This window comes from Aptenodytes patagonicus, chromosome 1 (assembly GCF_965638725.1).
Source record: "Aptenodytes patagonicus chromosome 1, bAptPat1.pri.cur, whole genome shotgun sequence".
NCBI classification, from domain to species: Eukaryota; Metazoa; Chordata; class Aves; order Sphenisciformes; family Spheniscidae; genus Aptenodytes; species Aptenodytes patagonicus.
Genome location: NC_134949.1, coordinates 139,502,202 through 139,518,739, shown reverse-complemented (window position 1 = coordinate 139,518,739; position 16,538 = coordinate 139,502,202). Strand labels below are relative to the sequence as shown.

At 42.0% G+C, this 16,538-nt stretch overlaps 1 protein-coding gene across 1 annotated transcript in view; it reads right to left on the bottom strand.

Annotated features, from left to right (window-relative positions):
• PHKA2 (phosphorylase kinase regulatory subunit alpha 2) overlaps window positions 1–16,538 on the bottom strand; it is a 47,748-nt gene that overhangs the window by 24,292 nt on the left and 6,918 nt on the right. Inside the window, exons 3-15 of the mRNA XM_076356743.1 lie at window positions 15,448–15,495; window positions 14,780–14,948; window positions 13,833–13,915; window positions 13,131–13,211; window positions 9,644–9,742; window positions 9,177–9,323; window positions 8,892–8,945; window positions 8,195–8,317; window positions 6,031–6,126; window positions 4,647–4,754; window positions 3,854–3,932; window positions 2,310–2,444; window positions 219–328 (exon numbers count right to left, since the gene is read on the bottom strand). Of these exons, the coding sequence (XP_076212858.1) occupies window positions 219–328; window positions 2,310–2,444; window positions 3,854–3,932; window positions 4,647–4,754; window positions 6,031–6,126; window positions 8,195–8,317; window positions 8,892–8,945; window positions 9,177–9,323; window positions 9,644–9,742; window positions 13,131–13,211; window positions 13,833–13,915; window positions 14,780–14,948; window positions 15,448–15,495 (1,332 nt within the window). The remainder of the gene's footprint in view (window positions 1–218; window positions 329–2,309; window positions 2,445–3,853; window positions 3,933–4,646; window positions 4,755–6,030; window positions 6,127–8,194; window positions 8,318–8,891; window positions 8,946–9,176; window positions 9,324–9,643; window positions 9,743–13,130; window positions 13,212–13,832; window positions 13,916–14,779; window positions 14,949–15,447; window positions 15,496–16,538) is intronic.

The following is a 16,538-nucleotide window of genomic DNA, read 5'->3' as shown; positions in this document are numbered from 1 at the left end:
GCCAAAGAAGCCAGACTCTGTATGACAGAAGAGAGATTTATCAGCACTCCTACCATGCTGATCATCCAACGCTCTTAAAAAACCTGCAAAGAAAAGCACATCTGCTTTATCAGCCCTGCTCTACCTAAAGTAGTGTAACAGCATATAGAAGCAAAGTGCTTCACTAATGATCAGCCATTAAGCAAGCAGTGATTTCCCTGTCAGCTTTACATGCTCACCTGAGGGGTAAAAGCAAATATTTGATTTCTTATCATGTACAGCTTGGAGGTGCCTAACACTCCAATGTGTCGGTGTGGCCGTCCACTTAATTTCATGTTCTTGTTCCGGCCTGTAAAGAAGAGAGAAAGAAAAAAAAGCCTCACCTAACATTTCCTATGTGGTTTTCCACAACAACCATTTTAGACAAGGAAATCTACTTCATTTGTATCAGCAAGGCAGAAGACAGATAACAGAGTGAGATGCTACAGGCTGGTGTGTTTTGTAGCAGCCACCAATATAATAGCTAGAGTTCTTCAAAGGCCTGATTAAAAATAAAAATTTTGGCTTCACTGACCATGGGATTGGGTCTTTTAATTATAGTCATTGCTCAGCACCCAAAGCTTCCCCACCAAGGACAGGAGGTACGACCTTTCAAAAACAAGGCCATCAACATACAACAGAAATTGCAGTACTTTCACTGTAGAACCTTAAAAATTCTTGCCCACAGAAGGCTAAATCCAAATACAAAGTATATCCAAATACAAAAATTGTCATTCATCAGGCTAATAAGCCCCACTTCTTTCAGTAGAGCTTATTAGCAAATGATCTGCACTGCAACCTTTGCTCCAGCAGCCAGGAGATGACTTGAATCTGTCTGACAAGGAATATGAGCCAAACAACCATGTGCCTGAAAAAATACCACTGTGAACATTCCCAAAGAAGTCACTGTTAAAAACAATACACCAATGTGTCAAATCATCCTACTCACCCCCACTAGTGAAAAAAAGCTATTATGAACTATTATGAAATAAATGTAAGCTTCAGCAAAGCCCTGCAAATGTTTCATTTGTTAAAAGTTCTTTGTGATAAAGAGACAAATTCTTTCCCAAAAGCAGTACGTGCAATTTCTCTTCTCCATGTAAAGGGCACACTTTCTAAGACTTATTTGAAGGTCCCATTACTTTGGATGCTTCCAAAAAACCTCCTGTTAAAACAAACAAAAAAACCCAACAAAAACCATCACAACAACAACAAAAAAACCCAAAACCCACCCCATGAACAACCTCTAATATAATAATACTCTCCCTCAGCATTATCCATCACCAAATTGCCATGGGAACATGCTCCAGACTGACAGAGAAGCACAATACGGCTCCCCTTGTCCACGCTGCAAAGGAATCTACCAGTGCTGATTCACCCCACCTCCATTTTACTTTGCAGTAACATCCACAATTTTGAGTCATGAGTTGCTGGCATGCTTGAAGTAGTAAAACTTTGTTCAATTAGGAATACATGTAAGAAATTTTCCACCAAGACCCCATTCATTCCAGCAAGGATTATCAAAAGAGACAGTTATCAAAAGATTTTCAACTAAACTAGAACCAGTAGGAGTTTTGGGACATTTATTTAATCCAACTGCCAGGCTCTGGGGAAAACAGGCCTCTAGGGTCATGGTTGAGGAACTGGACCGTATTTTAAGTCCTGTGTTTAGAAAAGCCCTAAAGGCCTCTGAGTTTGCAACAGAGACAGAGAGCTTCAGCAGCTCAACTCAGCTCAGGGTGGGAAGGAACATTAGCAAGAACCTGACAGCCCAAAGATGCTCCAATAGCAGCACGGCTTCCCTGATTTGGAGCAGAAAACTTCCCAGGCTGTCTGCTGGTAGAATGGCATCCACACTGCTCAGTTTCCAGACTTAAAACAGAAGTACTCTTACTTCTGAAAGGAAGAAGATTTGGGTTTTTTCTGTGTTTTTCCAGGCATTTTTTCTAAAGTCAGTTTCTCTGTGGAAGTAGTTCCTGCAGTACAAAAAAAGAGACAGTTCTTGCCTAACTCCAAGGGCACAGGGAAACTTGTATTTTGGCCACCTTTTCTAATGAGACAATTTTTTTTTGTCCTGTTGGGAGTCCCTTATTTAAGACAGAAGTTCCATTTTTGTTAATCTTCTTTGCACAAATGCATTTTTTTTTAAATCAAAGAAATTGATTTAAATAAAAGAAATTAAATCAAAGAAATGGAGACAGTGTGAAGCAAGAAAAACAAAAATCAAAACACCACCCTCAAAAAATACCTTGCACAGCAGTAGTGAGAGGCTTCCATGTTAAAATACCTACCCAGCATGGTGTAGAGATTACTCAGGATGCGAGCTGGCTGCACTCTGAGCGGATGGATATCAGCAATGCTCTGAACATTGATTCCACGGTCTTGCAAGAGATTCTTAATTTGATTAGATTCTGCCAAAACAGTTACTGCATAACAGAAAACAAAAACACTACTAAGAACCAATGTTCTACTCTTTTTAACTGCATGTTTCTACTGTCACCTCTCAACTACTGCATTTAGTTGACTAAAAAGGCACAAAGGCCTTAATTCTTTCTCAATTTATGAGCCCCTGAGATCAAAAGGGCATCAGACAGATTTTGGCGCTCTGCTTCTTAACATGTCTTGCCATTCTTGTCCACTTTGGATCACAGGGTAATTCAAGTTGGAAGGGTCCTCACGAGGTCTCTACTCCAACCTCCTGCTCAAAGCAGGATCAGCTCTGAGGCTAGACCATGTTCTCTGGGGCTTTATCAGTTTCTTCCGCTTTCTTTCAGTACCACTAGTTTGGATCATGTAGTCTCCTTCAGCAGATAGGGCTTTTCCCCCGTAAAACAAGAGGAAACATGACTTGAAAATCTTCATTGTTTTAATAGAGTACACTATAACAACACAGCCAAGTCAACGGGGAAGAGGTGCTGTTACTTGTATAGCAATAAATGTTACAGAGGCCATAAAGTGGCAGAGGTAGGAAAAAAAAAAGTCCCAAAATCAGAGGAATTTACAATCCAGGCCCTGATCCCACCCCTTGTCCTGCTTGAGGTTTTGCCCATGTTAGCTGGCTTATTGGTTTGGGACTAATACTTCAGTATTCTTCTTTGCATTATAAATTCTTGTCAAAGAATGCTAAAAATAAGCCAGCATCTATTTCTACTAGAAATTAAGCACTTCAGAATAACAAAATGCCATCCCCATGATACACCAACAGAGGGTAAACAAGCACCTGCCCAGGTCACAGTATCATTGATTAAGGCTTCTCCTGATAAACAAGCTGGTTGCTTTTCCAGAGCAGTACAGGTCCTTGAAAAGTCTTCAAGCCCTTATCGGCTGGTGTTTACCCTCTGCTTAATTTTCTGGTTTTGGCTGTTCCTCCATTGACTAAAGAAGCCATTCCCTGCTGCAGCCAAAAGATAGCCATAAGTCTGGCTGCCTCACCTCTGTGTACAGAGATACTCCCCACTCATTGCTCTCTGGTTCTTCCAAAAAGGGGCTGCACAGAAACCTAACTAAACTGACCTGTCTCCTGGCAGTCCTGCTCTTTCTTGCTAGAATCCACCAAGATTTTCCTTTTCACTACAAGATTAAGTTTGCCACTCTTTCAGTCCCTGACAAGTCTTAAAATTTTAACAAGTATTTTTAAAAAACGTTTGTTAAACCCGATCTTCCCTCCTGGAAAAAGGCAGCTAAGCAAACAACCCCTTTCTCTTTCTCACAGTATCATCAAAGCATCCACATCCCATGCAAAAATCCACATTGGTTTTAAACATGTCTTTCTTCTCTCCTGGACTTCGCCATCACATGATCCAATTCACCCAGAATGTTCAAAAAACTCCCTCACCTTGTACCACAACATCAGGTTTAAATCCAGTGGAAAACCTCCTGTTTAAGGGATCAATTTCACCCACAGCAAGAAATCCCTAGAATGAATGCAAGAGAAAGAAAAAAGAAGGGAAACGAACAAAAATTAAGTAAAAGGCTTCTGATGACATCTAGAAGAAATCTTAACCGATTTTCATATTTTATCAGGAGAGCAGGACTGAAAGCCTGGTTATCTACCCCGTCCACTAAGTAGTACATTCAATAAAAACAATGGCTGCAATATTTTTCATAACAACAAGAATATGGTTATGACTGACACAATCTGCATGTTCAGATTTTAGAGTAGCAGCAACTGACGCAATTTTGCCAGGCCAGTGATTTTTTTGCAGCTCCACAGAGATACTCAACGGTTCCTTTAACAAGTCCATGGCTAATATGGGACATCTCTGTAAGCACTTTATGCCTCAGAGTAAGGCATAGCCTAGTGGAGCTGAAACAATGCAAAATCCTAGCTCTGGGACAGCCAAGTCAGCCTGGGCATATTCCTCTAGACTAACTGTATATCCAGACCATCTGACAACTTATTCAGCTTGGTTAGAAACAGACAATTGCATATCTATATCTATATATATATATATATACACACCCCAAAAAAAAGCTCCTGAAAGCTCAGAGTCACACCTCCATGGTTCATGTACGTTTCTACTGGAAAACACATTGTCCCCTTCCTGTCAACCAAACTGTACTTAAAGCCCAAGTCATCTCAAAACAAAATGAAATACAAGCTCACCTACTATACAAGAAACAATTACCTCTGCTAATAGGCAGCTAAGGACATACAACGATTGGCCCCAAAGATGAGGCAATTTTCCCACTGGTATACGATCCACTGAGTGAGGATTTTCATATTCCTCATCCACCTGAAAACAAACGCATAAGCAAGAAAAATTACCCTCAAGTTGTGAAGAACAATCAATAACATGGCAGTATTTGAAAAAATATGGCCTATCATCTACCCTTTCTAACTTGCCATTATTACTGACATCCAGATCTCTTGGTTTTACTTTTAAGGCTGCACGTTTTCTGGGACAAGAAAATGGGCAGCTTGTAGGTAATTGTGTGTCTGCTTTCCAACCCCTTGCAAGATGACACTTGAACTTCACTGATGCCTACCTAGCTTCCTGAAGTAAAGGTGCTTTCCAAAAATGAAGGCTATTCCACCTTTCCTGTGTTAGCAAGAATGGTCAATGGAAAAAAGAGTAGACTCTTACTAATTTAGAAAAAGAAAAACTGCCTTGGTTTTGCAGTATACAGATCAATTGAGGGCAGGGGAAAATCCTTCCTAGATAATACCTTTACCATAGCCATTTTAAAATTTACAAATGACAGGCAAAATCCACCCTGTTTTTTTGGCATGTTCATCAGATCATCATCATATCAAAATTCAAAAGAAGGCTCTGAACTCTTACACGCTTGTTCCCACTAGGAAGGCAATTCAGAGCTTCTACCTCAAATCTGCAAGCAAGACATCAGCTGTCAACACTCCCTGCTCAAACTCAGACCAACCCAGCAGGCTCCACACCCTTAGTGAGTGAGGGCTGAGAAGTCTAGAGCAGGAGAAGAAGTTGGCGGGGAGGGATACAAAGGCAATTAGCATGGAAGAGCACATAAGCTCGTCTGAATTTCTCTGTCACAATGGGAGAATCAGGTAAACAGTAACAGCAAAGGGGGAGGAAGGGGGGAGGAGAGAAAAACTAACAAAAAACCCAGCACAAACCCTAATCCATCTGAAACCTGTTTCTCTCTCACATACAAGCTCTGGAAAAGAAAGAGCACAATCAATCAATAGGCTAGACAGGCAGGACAGTCTATGCCTTATTTCTTCTTTGAGCTTCAGTTCCTAAGTCAGCATCAGTGCTTCTAAAATGTATGTCTTGCTATGAGGATTTAAAACTTTAGACCTGCTCTAATAATCTGGTATCCAGATCCCAAGTAAAAAATGTGACAATTTGGAAACCTAAAGTTTACCATTTCTCAGCGGGAGCTGTGAGACGTCTCTTTAGTTTTTAAATAATGTGCAGTAGTCTTTTTTTATTGATGGTTTAGATTTATCAGCTACAGGAAAACCATAAAACTGACATTCATCTTGATATCTATACTTTGCATACTGAAGTGGATGCTGCATTTTCACAATACCTTTTCTGGAGGGACTGCGTACAGTTCAGGCATTAGCACTATTCCGTTCTTCTCTCTAATAAGTATTCCTTCCAGAGCCTCTCTATACTCTTGTACCTGGAAATATTTTTAAAAGAGAGTGAGAATTCACATTCCAATCAGCAAAACAGAAACAGTAAAGTAGAAGTTTTAGTACTTTCCAACAGTACTTTTCTGCTGAAACTTCATTTAAAAAAAAAAAGGGGGGGGGGGAGGGTGAATCATGACTTGCTGATGGAAGATCAGGGTTCAAATTCTCAGAGACTGTTCCAGCATCTCAACATTATCAGTCTCAGAAACATGAACACACATCTTTAACCTATAACACACCGCTGCAGTACAAAACTTCTAACACATTCCTATCAAGAAGTCACTGGAACAAATCCTACATGAAATTTGTAAAAGATGACAATGCAGTGACATGGATGTCAGGACTGCTAATATCCATAAAAGTGTAAGGGGTATAAATTGTTAGCTTTCTTCCATGCACATTTGTCTATGATTTTCTGAATTCTGCTTTGCAGGATTGGGAAATCAGTTTCTGTTAACTGATTCGCTTAAAAATTTGCCCCACGGAAAACTTAAAATAGATTTAAACTGTTTAAAAATATCTAAGTTAACTGAACAGAAAATCCTCTTGTTCTTCTGTTGTTAGACAACATATTATGAACAGGAATACCAGACTGATACAAAATAAAGAACATTTAATATTCTTTTTACCAGATCCCTTATTTTGTTCCATTTCTTAACTATCCCATTCCAAGTTTTTACTTACAGGGAAGCTGTTTTCAAGCACTACCAGCACCTGCCTCCAAAATCCTATTTCTGCTACCCCCTTCTGATACGCGTGGAACACGCAAGGTAAGGTACCCACAGGTTCATATTATGGTACACTGATATTTTCAGTATCCTGTCCTTCTCCAGGGACTCTTTTTGAGTCCCCAGGGTGCTTATTTTTCTAACAACTGCTGCCATTGCAACCACTTGTTTGCAGCAGTAACTGGGGAAGACTAGACACTCACCTGAGTGTCTCAGTGACTCACTCAGCTATGTTTAACCAGTGGGAACCAGGAGCAATTGCCCGGTCTGACCATGCCCTAGCACAGCCCATCTGCACACCATAAAGACAACCAGGTACACACCATCCCAGATAATCCAACTAAATTCTAGAGACTGCTTTGTGAAGTGGTATTTTATTGACGTGACTGAAGTTTCAGTAAACTTTCTGATTTTTCCCCCCGTCATGAAATAATGCCACTTCTCTCTCCACCAGACTACTTCTACTGTGTTCAGGAAAGCAACTTACATTTCTAGCGTCAGTAAGTATTTCACTTGATTTACAACATCTGGTACAGAAAGAGGGCTTTTTCGTCTGAAATTCCCTGCTTTGTTTATGATGCCGTTTTATTTTTTAAGAGGTTATTTTTAGCAATCTCCTGTCCCTCTGCACGCTAGGCGATTTTAAATCACATGTATTTTTTACTTCCTTCAAAGCCACAAATCTACAGAAGTCTTGGTATGAATACATTTAGTCCTGGATACTTGTTGCTCTTTAATTTACTGATACTCTCCAAGTGCCACTGTAACCTTTGGAGGGCTACAATCAGTTTAGTTCCAATCAGTTTAGCTCCCCTGACCACTGGATGCTTGACACAGTAAAGGCATGAAGTAACTTAGGGAATCATCAATTAACTTAGGAAATTAGTGAAAATTAAATAGCTCCTCATAATCCAATCCCAAATCTCCCTGAATGTACAAAAGGTACTATGAATCTTGTTCTCAGTAGCCAAGCCACAGAGACTGGGGAAAAAGAAGCTGGTCTCATCCTGAAGTAATTGGGAAAGGGGCATCAAGGTTGGCAATCAGACAGAACCAGGCAAATTAACCCTGTTCAGCCCAGTTTGACCACACTGGCTAACAGAGCCACTCAACCTGGTAGACAGAGGGCAACAAGGCCCCAGTGTGCACAACACTGCAGCCTCTACCACATCACGAACTCCCCAGGAAGGTGAGATTGGCTAAAGACTACTCCCATCCTGCTGATGGGGTATCCAACCAATACCCAAAATAAACATGGAGCAAAGCTACAAAATACTGTGGGTAATGGCTTTGCATTTCCATTGAAAGTAATTTCTTCCTTCCTCACCTGAATTTTGTCCTCATTAAATACTCCATCAATTAGGAAGTATGTCCAGAATACCGGCCACTCACATTCAATATTCTCAAAGAGCTTGAGCTCAGCAGGATCATAGTGCAGCCTGCTTGGATCCTAGAAATTCAACCATACTCGTTTAGTCACAGTGCTAAATTAGTCACTCATATTCCAATCATAATGGCAGCCCATTTTATACAAGTAATTAAAACCAAGAAACCAATAAAAACACCAGAAATAGTTTCCATGCAGTCTCTTGACTTCTTTTTCACATTCAGTCTCAAACTCATTTAATCATTCCCTAGACAAATCAACCCTTCCCAGTCTCAGAATCTAGGTGTCTCCCAAATAATCTTGGCTCTGCCTCAGTTCAAAGATATTTTGGGACGCCTCAGAGACATCGCTTCCACTTAGGCACCATAAGCATATCTAAGGGTCCATTTCTTACAGAATTATGAATTAAGTTCTAATTATGAATTCAGTTCTGTCCTTAATAATTGGGTTTCAAACCCTTAGCCTCCCTCAGCTATGTGTCATTTCTAGGGTGGATAGCTGGATTACCTCCAAATCCACTAACATGTCTTAACAGCAATACAGAACTTCATCCCTTCATGTAAATGAGACAAAAAATGTCTATAAACAAGAGATGAAATTCTTCCTAATGTCTACTGAAAATATATATCAGAAGTACCTCTCTGGGTGTCTTGTAACCATCTCGGAGAAAGCGACAGCAGCCATAGCGGCCCTGTAAAAACAGACAAAATTATAGAAAACTTCACATACTGTTCTTCCTCACAGACTAACATCAGCATAAAAGTATGTGCTGAGTTTTAACTGTCACTTAGGGATTTTCCTCCCTCTCTTCCACGCACAGATGCACCGTCTGGCAACCCTTATTTAATTAAGATTTTCGGTTAAGAAAGGGAGGTTCCACTTCTCTTTCCCTCTGGAAAATAAAAATAAAGGAAATCCTTACCTGCAATTTGGATATGATTTCACTCTTGGTCACATTAACAAGGTTTAGATCCTCCACTGCAAAAGCCGGGTAAGAAATAATAGAGAGAAGGCCAGCATCTATCTCCTTTGATGTGGAAGCCCTTGGCAACATGGAGTATAGAATAGACTAAGCAAAACAGGAACAGAAGAGAGGGATGTAAAACAATTTACCTACTTCAAAAGACTATGTCAAGTGCAAATGGAATAGACTATATTACTTGCAAACTGACAGAGAAATCACTGTATAATTATTTTTAACTGAGTTAGAATGAGAATGCTTCACGCCAATCACTTTCACATGATCTACTAGAAACAGGGTGAGCAGCGTAGTCTGAAGCCATTACTACGTTAAGTTCTTGGTTCAGTTAATCAACATTTCATTTAAAAACAAAAGGGAGAGGGTGTTGGGTTTTCTCCTAGCAAAGGAAACAGAAGACTAATTTTTACCTGACAATGTTCTACTTCGTCAGGAAGAACATGAATCACTGACTTGTGTCCTCCATGAGCTCCAAAAAGATCTAGTTCATCAATTGCTTCCAAAGCAGCCTTCAAAAAAAACCCAAACAATCCAAAACCATTAAATACCTTTAAGCCAAGTATACACCCTAGTACCTGTGCTTATCCTCTGAAGGAAGTTATGTAAGACAGAAGTTTGCTCCACAGACATTTTTTCATCTTTAAAGGGAAGCTTGGCAATATCTTAGAAAAAGTAAATATTTCTGTCTTTCTGCTAGTAGGATACAGGACCTACTGTATCACCTGTATGCTGGTGACCCTTCTTACAATTTAAAGGCAATGCAAAACAATGGGGAGCAGGGCTTCCACGGAGATGGTATAATATTAAAGTACTTAGTAAGAAATGCTTCTCCTGTCCTATATTCCAAAATAACCCCCCATTCAGCGGCCTTTCACTCCTCCTGCCTGAAGGGCTGTTCAAAGAGGAAGGCTTGCTCAAGGTGCCCCAGAATCAGCAGAGGCCTGTGCCCCGAGAAGAGAGCATCATCATCTCTCTGATACTATCACTTCCCAAGGGAAAAAGAAACGAGACGTTTGCTCTCTGCACAGCATGCTCCACATCAACAGGTGAAATCACCACATCTCATACCTCTTGGCCATAATGCGTTTGCCTAGCGAAAACATTAGCAGCCCAACCACCGACTCATTTGGGCACTCCTACTTTAACCTAGCAGGCTACAAAACCTGGCTTTGCAGAAGCGGGGTGTGCAGCATCATGCAGGGAATGTGGCAGGAAGAGAGCATGGACCAGATAGCCAGAGTCAGGCTAGCAGAGCTTTCCTCTGAAATGCATATTCACAGGGTTGCGGTAGCACTGAGTGTTGCTCTCTGCCCATTTTTGTCCTGCAGGTTCACGGTAATGCCAATCTCTGACAAAGGAAGGATCACACAGCACAGCTTTCCTTATCTCTCTGCAGAGGCAAAGGTGTTTTTCTTCTTCCGACACAAACATAGGTTTACTAGTTCTGCAGAGCACCTCTCTCTAGCCGAGCGCTAGAGCAGCAGATGTTCCTGATAGCAGCAGAAAGCCCTGCTGAGGAATTGATAGCTGGGACCATGGGCAGTCTTAATGGTGCAGAAAAGGCACTGAGATTCACTCAAAGGCATACGCTCTGTGCTGTACTGCTGCCACGGGTAGCCACACAAAGCAGATAGGGGAGAGAAATGTTAAGAGGGAGAATTCCTGAGGCAGATTAAAAAAAATAGAATCCGTCTCTCCCTCTGCAGCAGGGCCTCCAGCGTGCCCCCCCCAGTCCCCACACCAAACAGCACTTCTATTGAACTCGGAGCCACAAAGAAGCAAAGCTGTGCAGCAAGTCCTGCAGATCGTCCTGACATCAATGTGCCCAGAAGTCGTGCAGAGACCACAGCAACCCACATCAGGCTGTTTAGCGCAAAAAAAATTCATACGGGACAGCTAAGGAATAACCTCCCCCACAGACACTGCTCCATCACTATTCAACTGAACTGTGGCCAAGACCAGCAGTTTCTCCCTCTTGCAGTCACACAAGATCCTGGTAACTAATAAATCCTGCTGAAATGCAACTACACCTTTGACCTTAATGATACTTGGTTTCTGTCAGTCCCCCAAAAACCATGTAAAAAGGTAGTTGCCAATTACACATTTACATTTACGGCCTTCTGAGCTTCATTTAGTATCTCTGTGACCTTGTGCTATGGGGGAACCAGAAATATCCACTTTCTTTTAAGTACATCTTCTACTCATTTTTCTCTCTAAATTACTTGTGAATAATTTCTTAGATTGATATTCTGCTGTTTTCCAGAATTTACATCTGACTTAATCTTACCATGAAAACATCACAAATAATACCGCGGCTGGAGAATTAAGAAAGAGGGACAGAAAACCAGAGGCCACTTTATGAGACTGCACCTCACTGAATCTATCAGATTCATGCCTCAATGAAGCTGGTACCCTTCCTGGAATCCCTGGAACAACTGTGCTGAAGTCCTTCAAAACTGAGACAGCCAGCATGGCTTCACCAAGGGCAAGTCCTGCCTGACTAACCTAGTGGCCTTCTATGATGGAGTGACTACATCAGTGGACACAGGAAGGGCTACAGAGGTCATCTCTCTGGACCTCTGTAAGGCCTTTGACACAGTCCCCCACAACATCCTTCTCTCTAAACTGGAGAGGTATGGATTTGATGGGTGGACTGTCTGGTGGGTGAGGAATTGCTTAGATAGTCGCATCCAGCGGGCTGTGGTCAACGGCTCAACGTCCAGATGGAGATTGGTGACGAGTGGTGTCCCGCAGGGGTCTGTATTGGGACCAGTACTGTTTAATATCTTCATCAATGACATAGACAGTGGGATGGAGTGCACCCTCAGCAAGTTTGCAGATGACACCAAGCTGAGTGGTGCAGTCGACATGCCAGAGGGACGGGATGCCATCCAGAGGGACCTGGACAAGCTGGAGAAGTGGGCCCCTCTGAACCTCATGAGGTTTAACAAGGCCAAGTGCAAGGTCCTGCACCTCGGTCGGGGCAACCCCCGGAATCAATACAGGCTGGGGGATGAAGGGATTGAGAGCAGCCCTGCCAAGAAGGACTGGGGGGTACTGGTGGATGAAAAGCTGGACATGAGCCAGCAATGGGCACTCGCAGCCCAGAAGGCCAATCGTATCTTGGGCTGCATCAAAAGAAGCGTGGCCAGCAGGTCAAGGGAGGTGATTCTGCCCCTCTACTCTGTTCTGGTGAGACCCCACCTGGAGTCCTGCGTCCAGCTCTGGAGCCCTCAGCATAAGAAAGACGCCGACCTGTTGGAGCGGGTCCAGAAGAGGGCTACGAAAATGACCAGGGGGATGGAACACCTCTCCTCTGAAGAAAGGCTGAGAGAGTTGGCGTTGTTCAGCCTAGGGAAGAGAAGGCTTTGGGGAGACCTTATTGAGGCCTTTCAGTACTTAAAGGGGGCTTATAAAAAAGATGGCGGCAAACTTTTTAGCAGGGCCTGTTGCGACAGGACAAGGGAGAATGGCTTTAAACTAAAGGGGGGTAGATTTAGACTAGATAGAAGGAAGACGTTTTTTATGCCGAGGGTGGTGAAACACTGGAAGAGGTTGCCCAGAGAGGTGGTGGACGCCCCATCCCTGGAAACATTCAAGGTCAGGTTGGACCGGGCTCTGAGCAACCTGATCGAGTTGAAGATGTCCCTGCCCATGGCAGGGGGGTTGGACTAGAGGACCTTTAGAGGTCCCTTCCAACCCAAAGTATTCTACGATTCTATGATCACAAGGATTTTACACTTAAAAATACTCACTCACACACAAACAAAAATTCTTATACAATCAGTTAATTATCACAGTGGCCAAGAAGATTATGCAAACGAAGCCATCAGATTTGTCAGAGCCCTTCAGCATGACAGAACAACCACGAAGAAGGTGTCAGGAAGACATTCTCACTTTGGCCATCCCTACGGAGCTTGCGTTCAGTTCAGGGATGCCCTGGTTTGTCTTATCACCACGTTCCCAAATTCCATAATCCTGCAACAACATCATCATCAAGAAAAAACTGGCATGATTATATACAAAAACAGTGTTCTCCCCCCTCACCCCACAACAAAACCAGACCCCTGCACAAAATTAGTTTATTTGCCTTAAAAAAAAAAAAAAAGAAAAGAAAAAAAAAGGCTCCAAGCCTCCAAAGAGCCCCTCCTCATGCTTAAAGAACAGCACATAAAAATATAGCCCAGCAGGATCAGGTCTACAGTCATGAATCACTGTCTTCACAAAGCCCTTTATCCTTCCCCCTATGCATGCCTCTCCCTGTGCCCCTTCAGCTCATCACTTTCCAAAAAGTTTATTAATACTTTGCTCTTTTTAGAAAGGCCCATAAGATTTTAATAAGACATCACGAAATATTATTAATTATCAATAAAGAAAAACTATTATTATGATAGAACAAATATACCTCACCCAGGCAGCAGTAAATCCTCCACAGCCCACCCACCATCTCCAAAGACACTGCTCACAATGTAAAGTACTGGCAGGTTCTGATATCTTCTCATGGAAAAAGAAGTCTCTATTTTCCTTCTCCATCAATAAATAATTTTCCACCCACACCTGAGCAGTATTCAGGTGATTTACATATAAATAACTACTTACCGCAACTTTGTAGGCAGCTTCTATGTAAAAAACAAGATTCTGAATAAAGGTAACTTCATCGAGGGTGAAGATAATACGTAACCCTGATTAAAAGAAGGGAAAAGAGTAATTATACTGTATCAGAACTGAAATATTTACTCTTCAATGAGTTTCATGCTTTTGTTTATTTGCTACCAACTACTGCCCACTGAAATGGAAAAACTCATGCTGATTTCAAAAGATCAGGCAGCAAGCCTCAATACTTGCTGCTGATAAAATACTTCAAATGCCACCAATACATTCTGTTTCAAAGACCAACCAAAAACCACCCCTGGGAGGGTGGCATTCAGACACGGTGGGTGCAAAGCAGAGACAGCTGAACCAGCTCTGGCTCTCGAGAGCAGTGCATCCCAATTCCTGCAGCTCCCCACCCCTCCACCCGCTTAGTGCTCTATCGAGGGACCACCAGGACAACCAGGAGCCAGCTCTGCAGGTGTCAATTGCAGGGGGCTCTGAGGACAGAAAAAACACATTAAGGAAACAAATTCTTATCCTCGCAGGAGGAGTACAGTTGAGAAGAGCACAAAATAAAACAGTGCCAGCAAGAAGAGGAACACAGACGGGACTAGTGGCACCTGACTCGATGTTGCCACTCTGAAGAAACCTGGTTGTCCATTAGGATGCGCTATGTGGTCTTCAAACATGAAACTCTTCTCTGACACGACTCTGAATATCTCATGTATTTGTACGCCAACAAACATTAAGGGAATGGACACTGCCCAGGCAGTTATTATAAACATGAAATCCTAACTAAGCCATATCTCTCTTCCAGGGAAATATTACTTTCTTCTGAGTAATAACTATGTAAAGGTCTTTGAAGCTAGCTACAACTTTTTTTCCTTTTTAAATAAAAGCTAGAATAAAAAAAGACTGCAACAACAGCCAAGTCTAAAGTATCTTCTGCTTACCTGATGCAGTCATCTGTGCCAAGAAGAGCAGGTAAAGGGAAGTTGCATCCACTTGCAGATGCCCCCACTGGTCGTCCCCAACCACCGTGGCACAAGTAGCAGAGTTATACTTGGCATGTAGGCAGTCTTTGGTACTCTGCGTGCGTTTGAACTTCTCTACCTTATCTACCTAAAAAACACCACAACTTTCAAATATGAAACATTTCAGAAGAAATTCTCCAAACTATTTCAAAATTAACACCTTTTCTTAGGTGAGGAGAAACTTGAGGTCCTAATTTTTGTTACCTCACTTCAGTGTGTTTTGACTGATCAGAGTGCTTAAACACATCTCTAACTTTAGGCTCCAGCTAAATCCACATCTCTTTGGGAAAGACTAAAATGCAACTACCTTGTTGAGTTCAGATATTAGTTACAGGTATGCATCTTGGTGAAAACCAGTTTGCAAAGGCAAAAGTGTGATTTGCTACAAGTACAATCTCAAAAGGGTGCAAGTAAGATCAGAGTTTTGCTCAAGGAATCTAAAGAGTTTTAAAAAGACTCCCCACACCACTGTCTACACACACGCAAAAAAAAATCACTCTACAGAAAAGACACAAGGAATACATGCCTCAGATGAAACGCTTTGTAAATGTAACACGTACTAGTTCAGCTCATACCTATGACATTACCTGTCTCATCATGCACTGTAAGAGCCCCCGCATCAGCTTCACAACGTTCTGCAGGAACAAAACAGACCAGTGACACCCTCACAGGGCCAGCCTCATCAGCTGTTACAAACAACATTCAAAAGCGACAAAGTTCACACCCCCTACTAACGTCCTGCCAAAGGTAAAAAAGTACGTGTTTGCCTGAAATGCTTTATATGCCTTTTTTTCATATACTGGTTGATTATTATTCCCACTTCCCTATCTAGGAGAATAAATCTTTTCCCAAAGGCCCTTTCTAAACAGTGGAGCAACTCTCTGTGGTCATTCTATCCAGCTAAGGAAGTAAGAGGAATGCTATGTCTTGTAAGAATAATAATGATGATGATGATGATTTTTAGAGTGACAGATCCAGGGAACACTGGTAGATGACTGCAAGACATTGACATGATTGGAAAACCTGTGGAGCTTCTTCCCCTCTTTATACAGTACAACAGAAAGCAGATGACTAATGTCAAGAAAGGGCCTTTAGGCATACAAAGAGAAGCGCAAGATTTTGTCTTAAACGAAGAAATCAACCCCATCTTTTTATCCAAAAATTATTATAGCCTCAAAATACGATCACGCAAACTGAGTCAAGGTTATTCTGTCACCACTGATCTCCCTGGTTTGAGCAGTACACGTCAGCATAAAATTTACCCAGTGCCTTCAAAACAATAGCAGACACTGACACCAGCACTCCCTCACTTCCCATTTAACCCACCTCTAAACTCTCGCTTCCGATATCCACTTTGCCAGCTGCAGATTATAGAATTAACTGTGTGAGTTACCTCCCCTTCCAATCCTCCAGCACATGAGTCTTACCAGTTTGGAGATCGTTGCCTTGTCTGGTTTGATCAGACATATCTATACACCATGTACAGCTTCCGTGAGATGACACAAGTGCACATTTCAAAGATTGCTACTTTAAATGGCATGCTTCTCCTTACAGGGAAGAATGGTCTAGCAGATAAATTGCTACCCTAGGATCCAAGCGACCTAGGCTTGATTTTCTGCTCCATAATACACCTCATGAGGGATCTGAAGGTTTAATCAGAGGCTTGTAAATCTGGGCA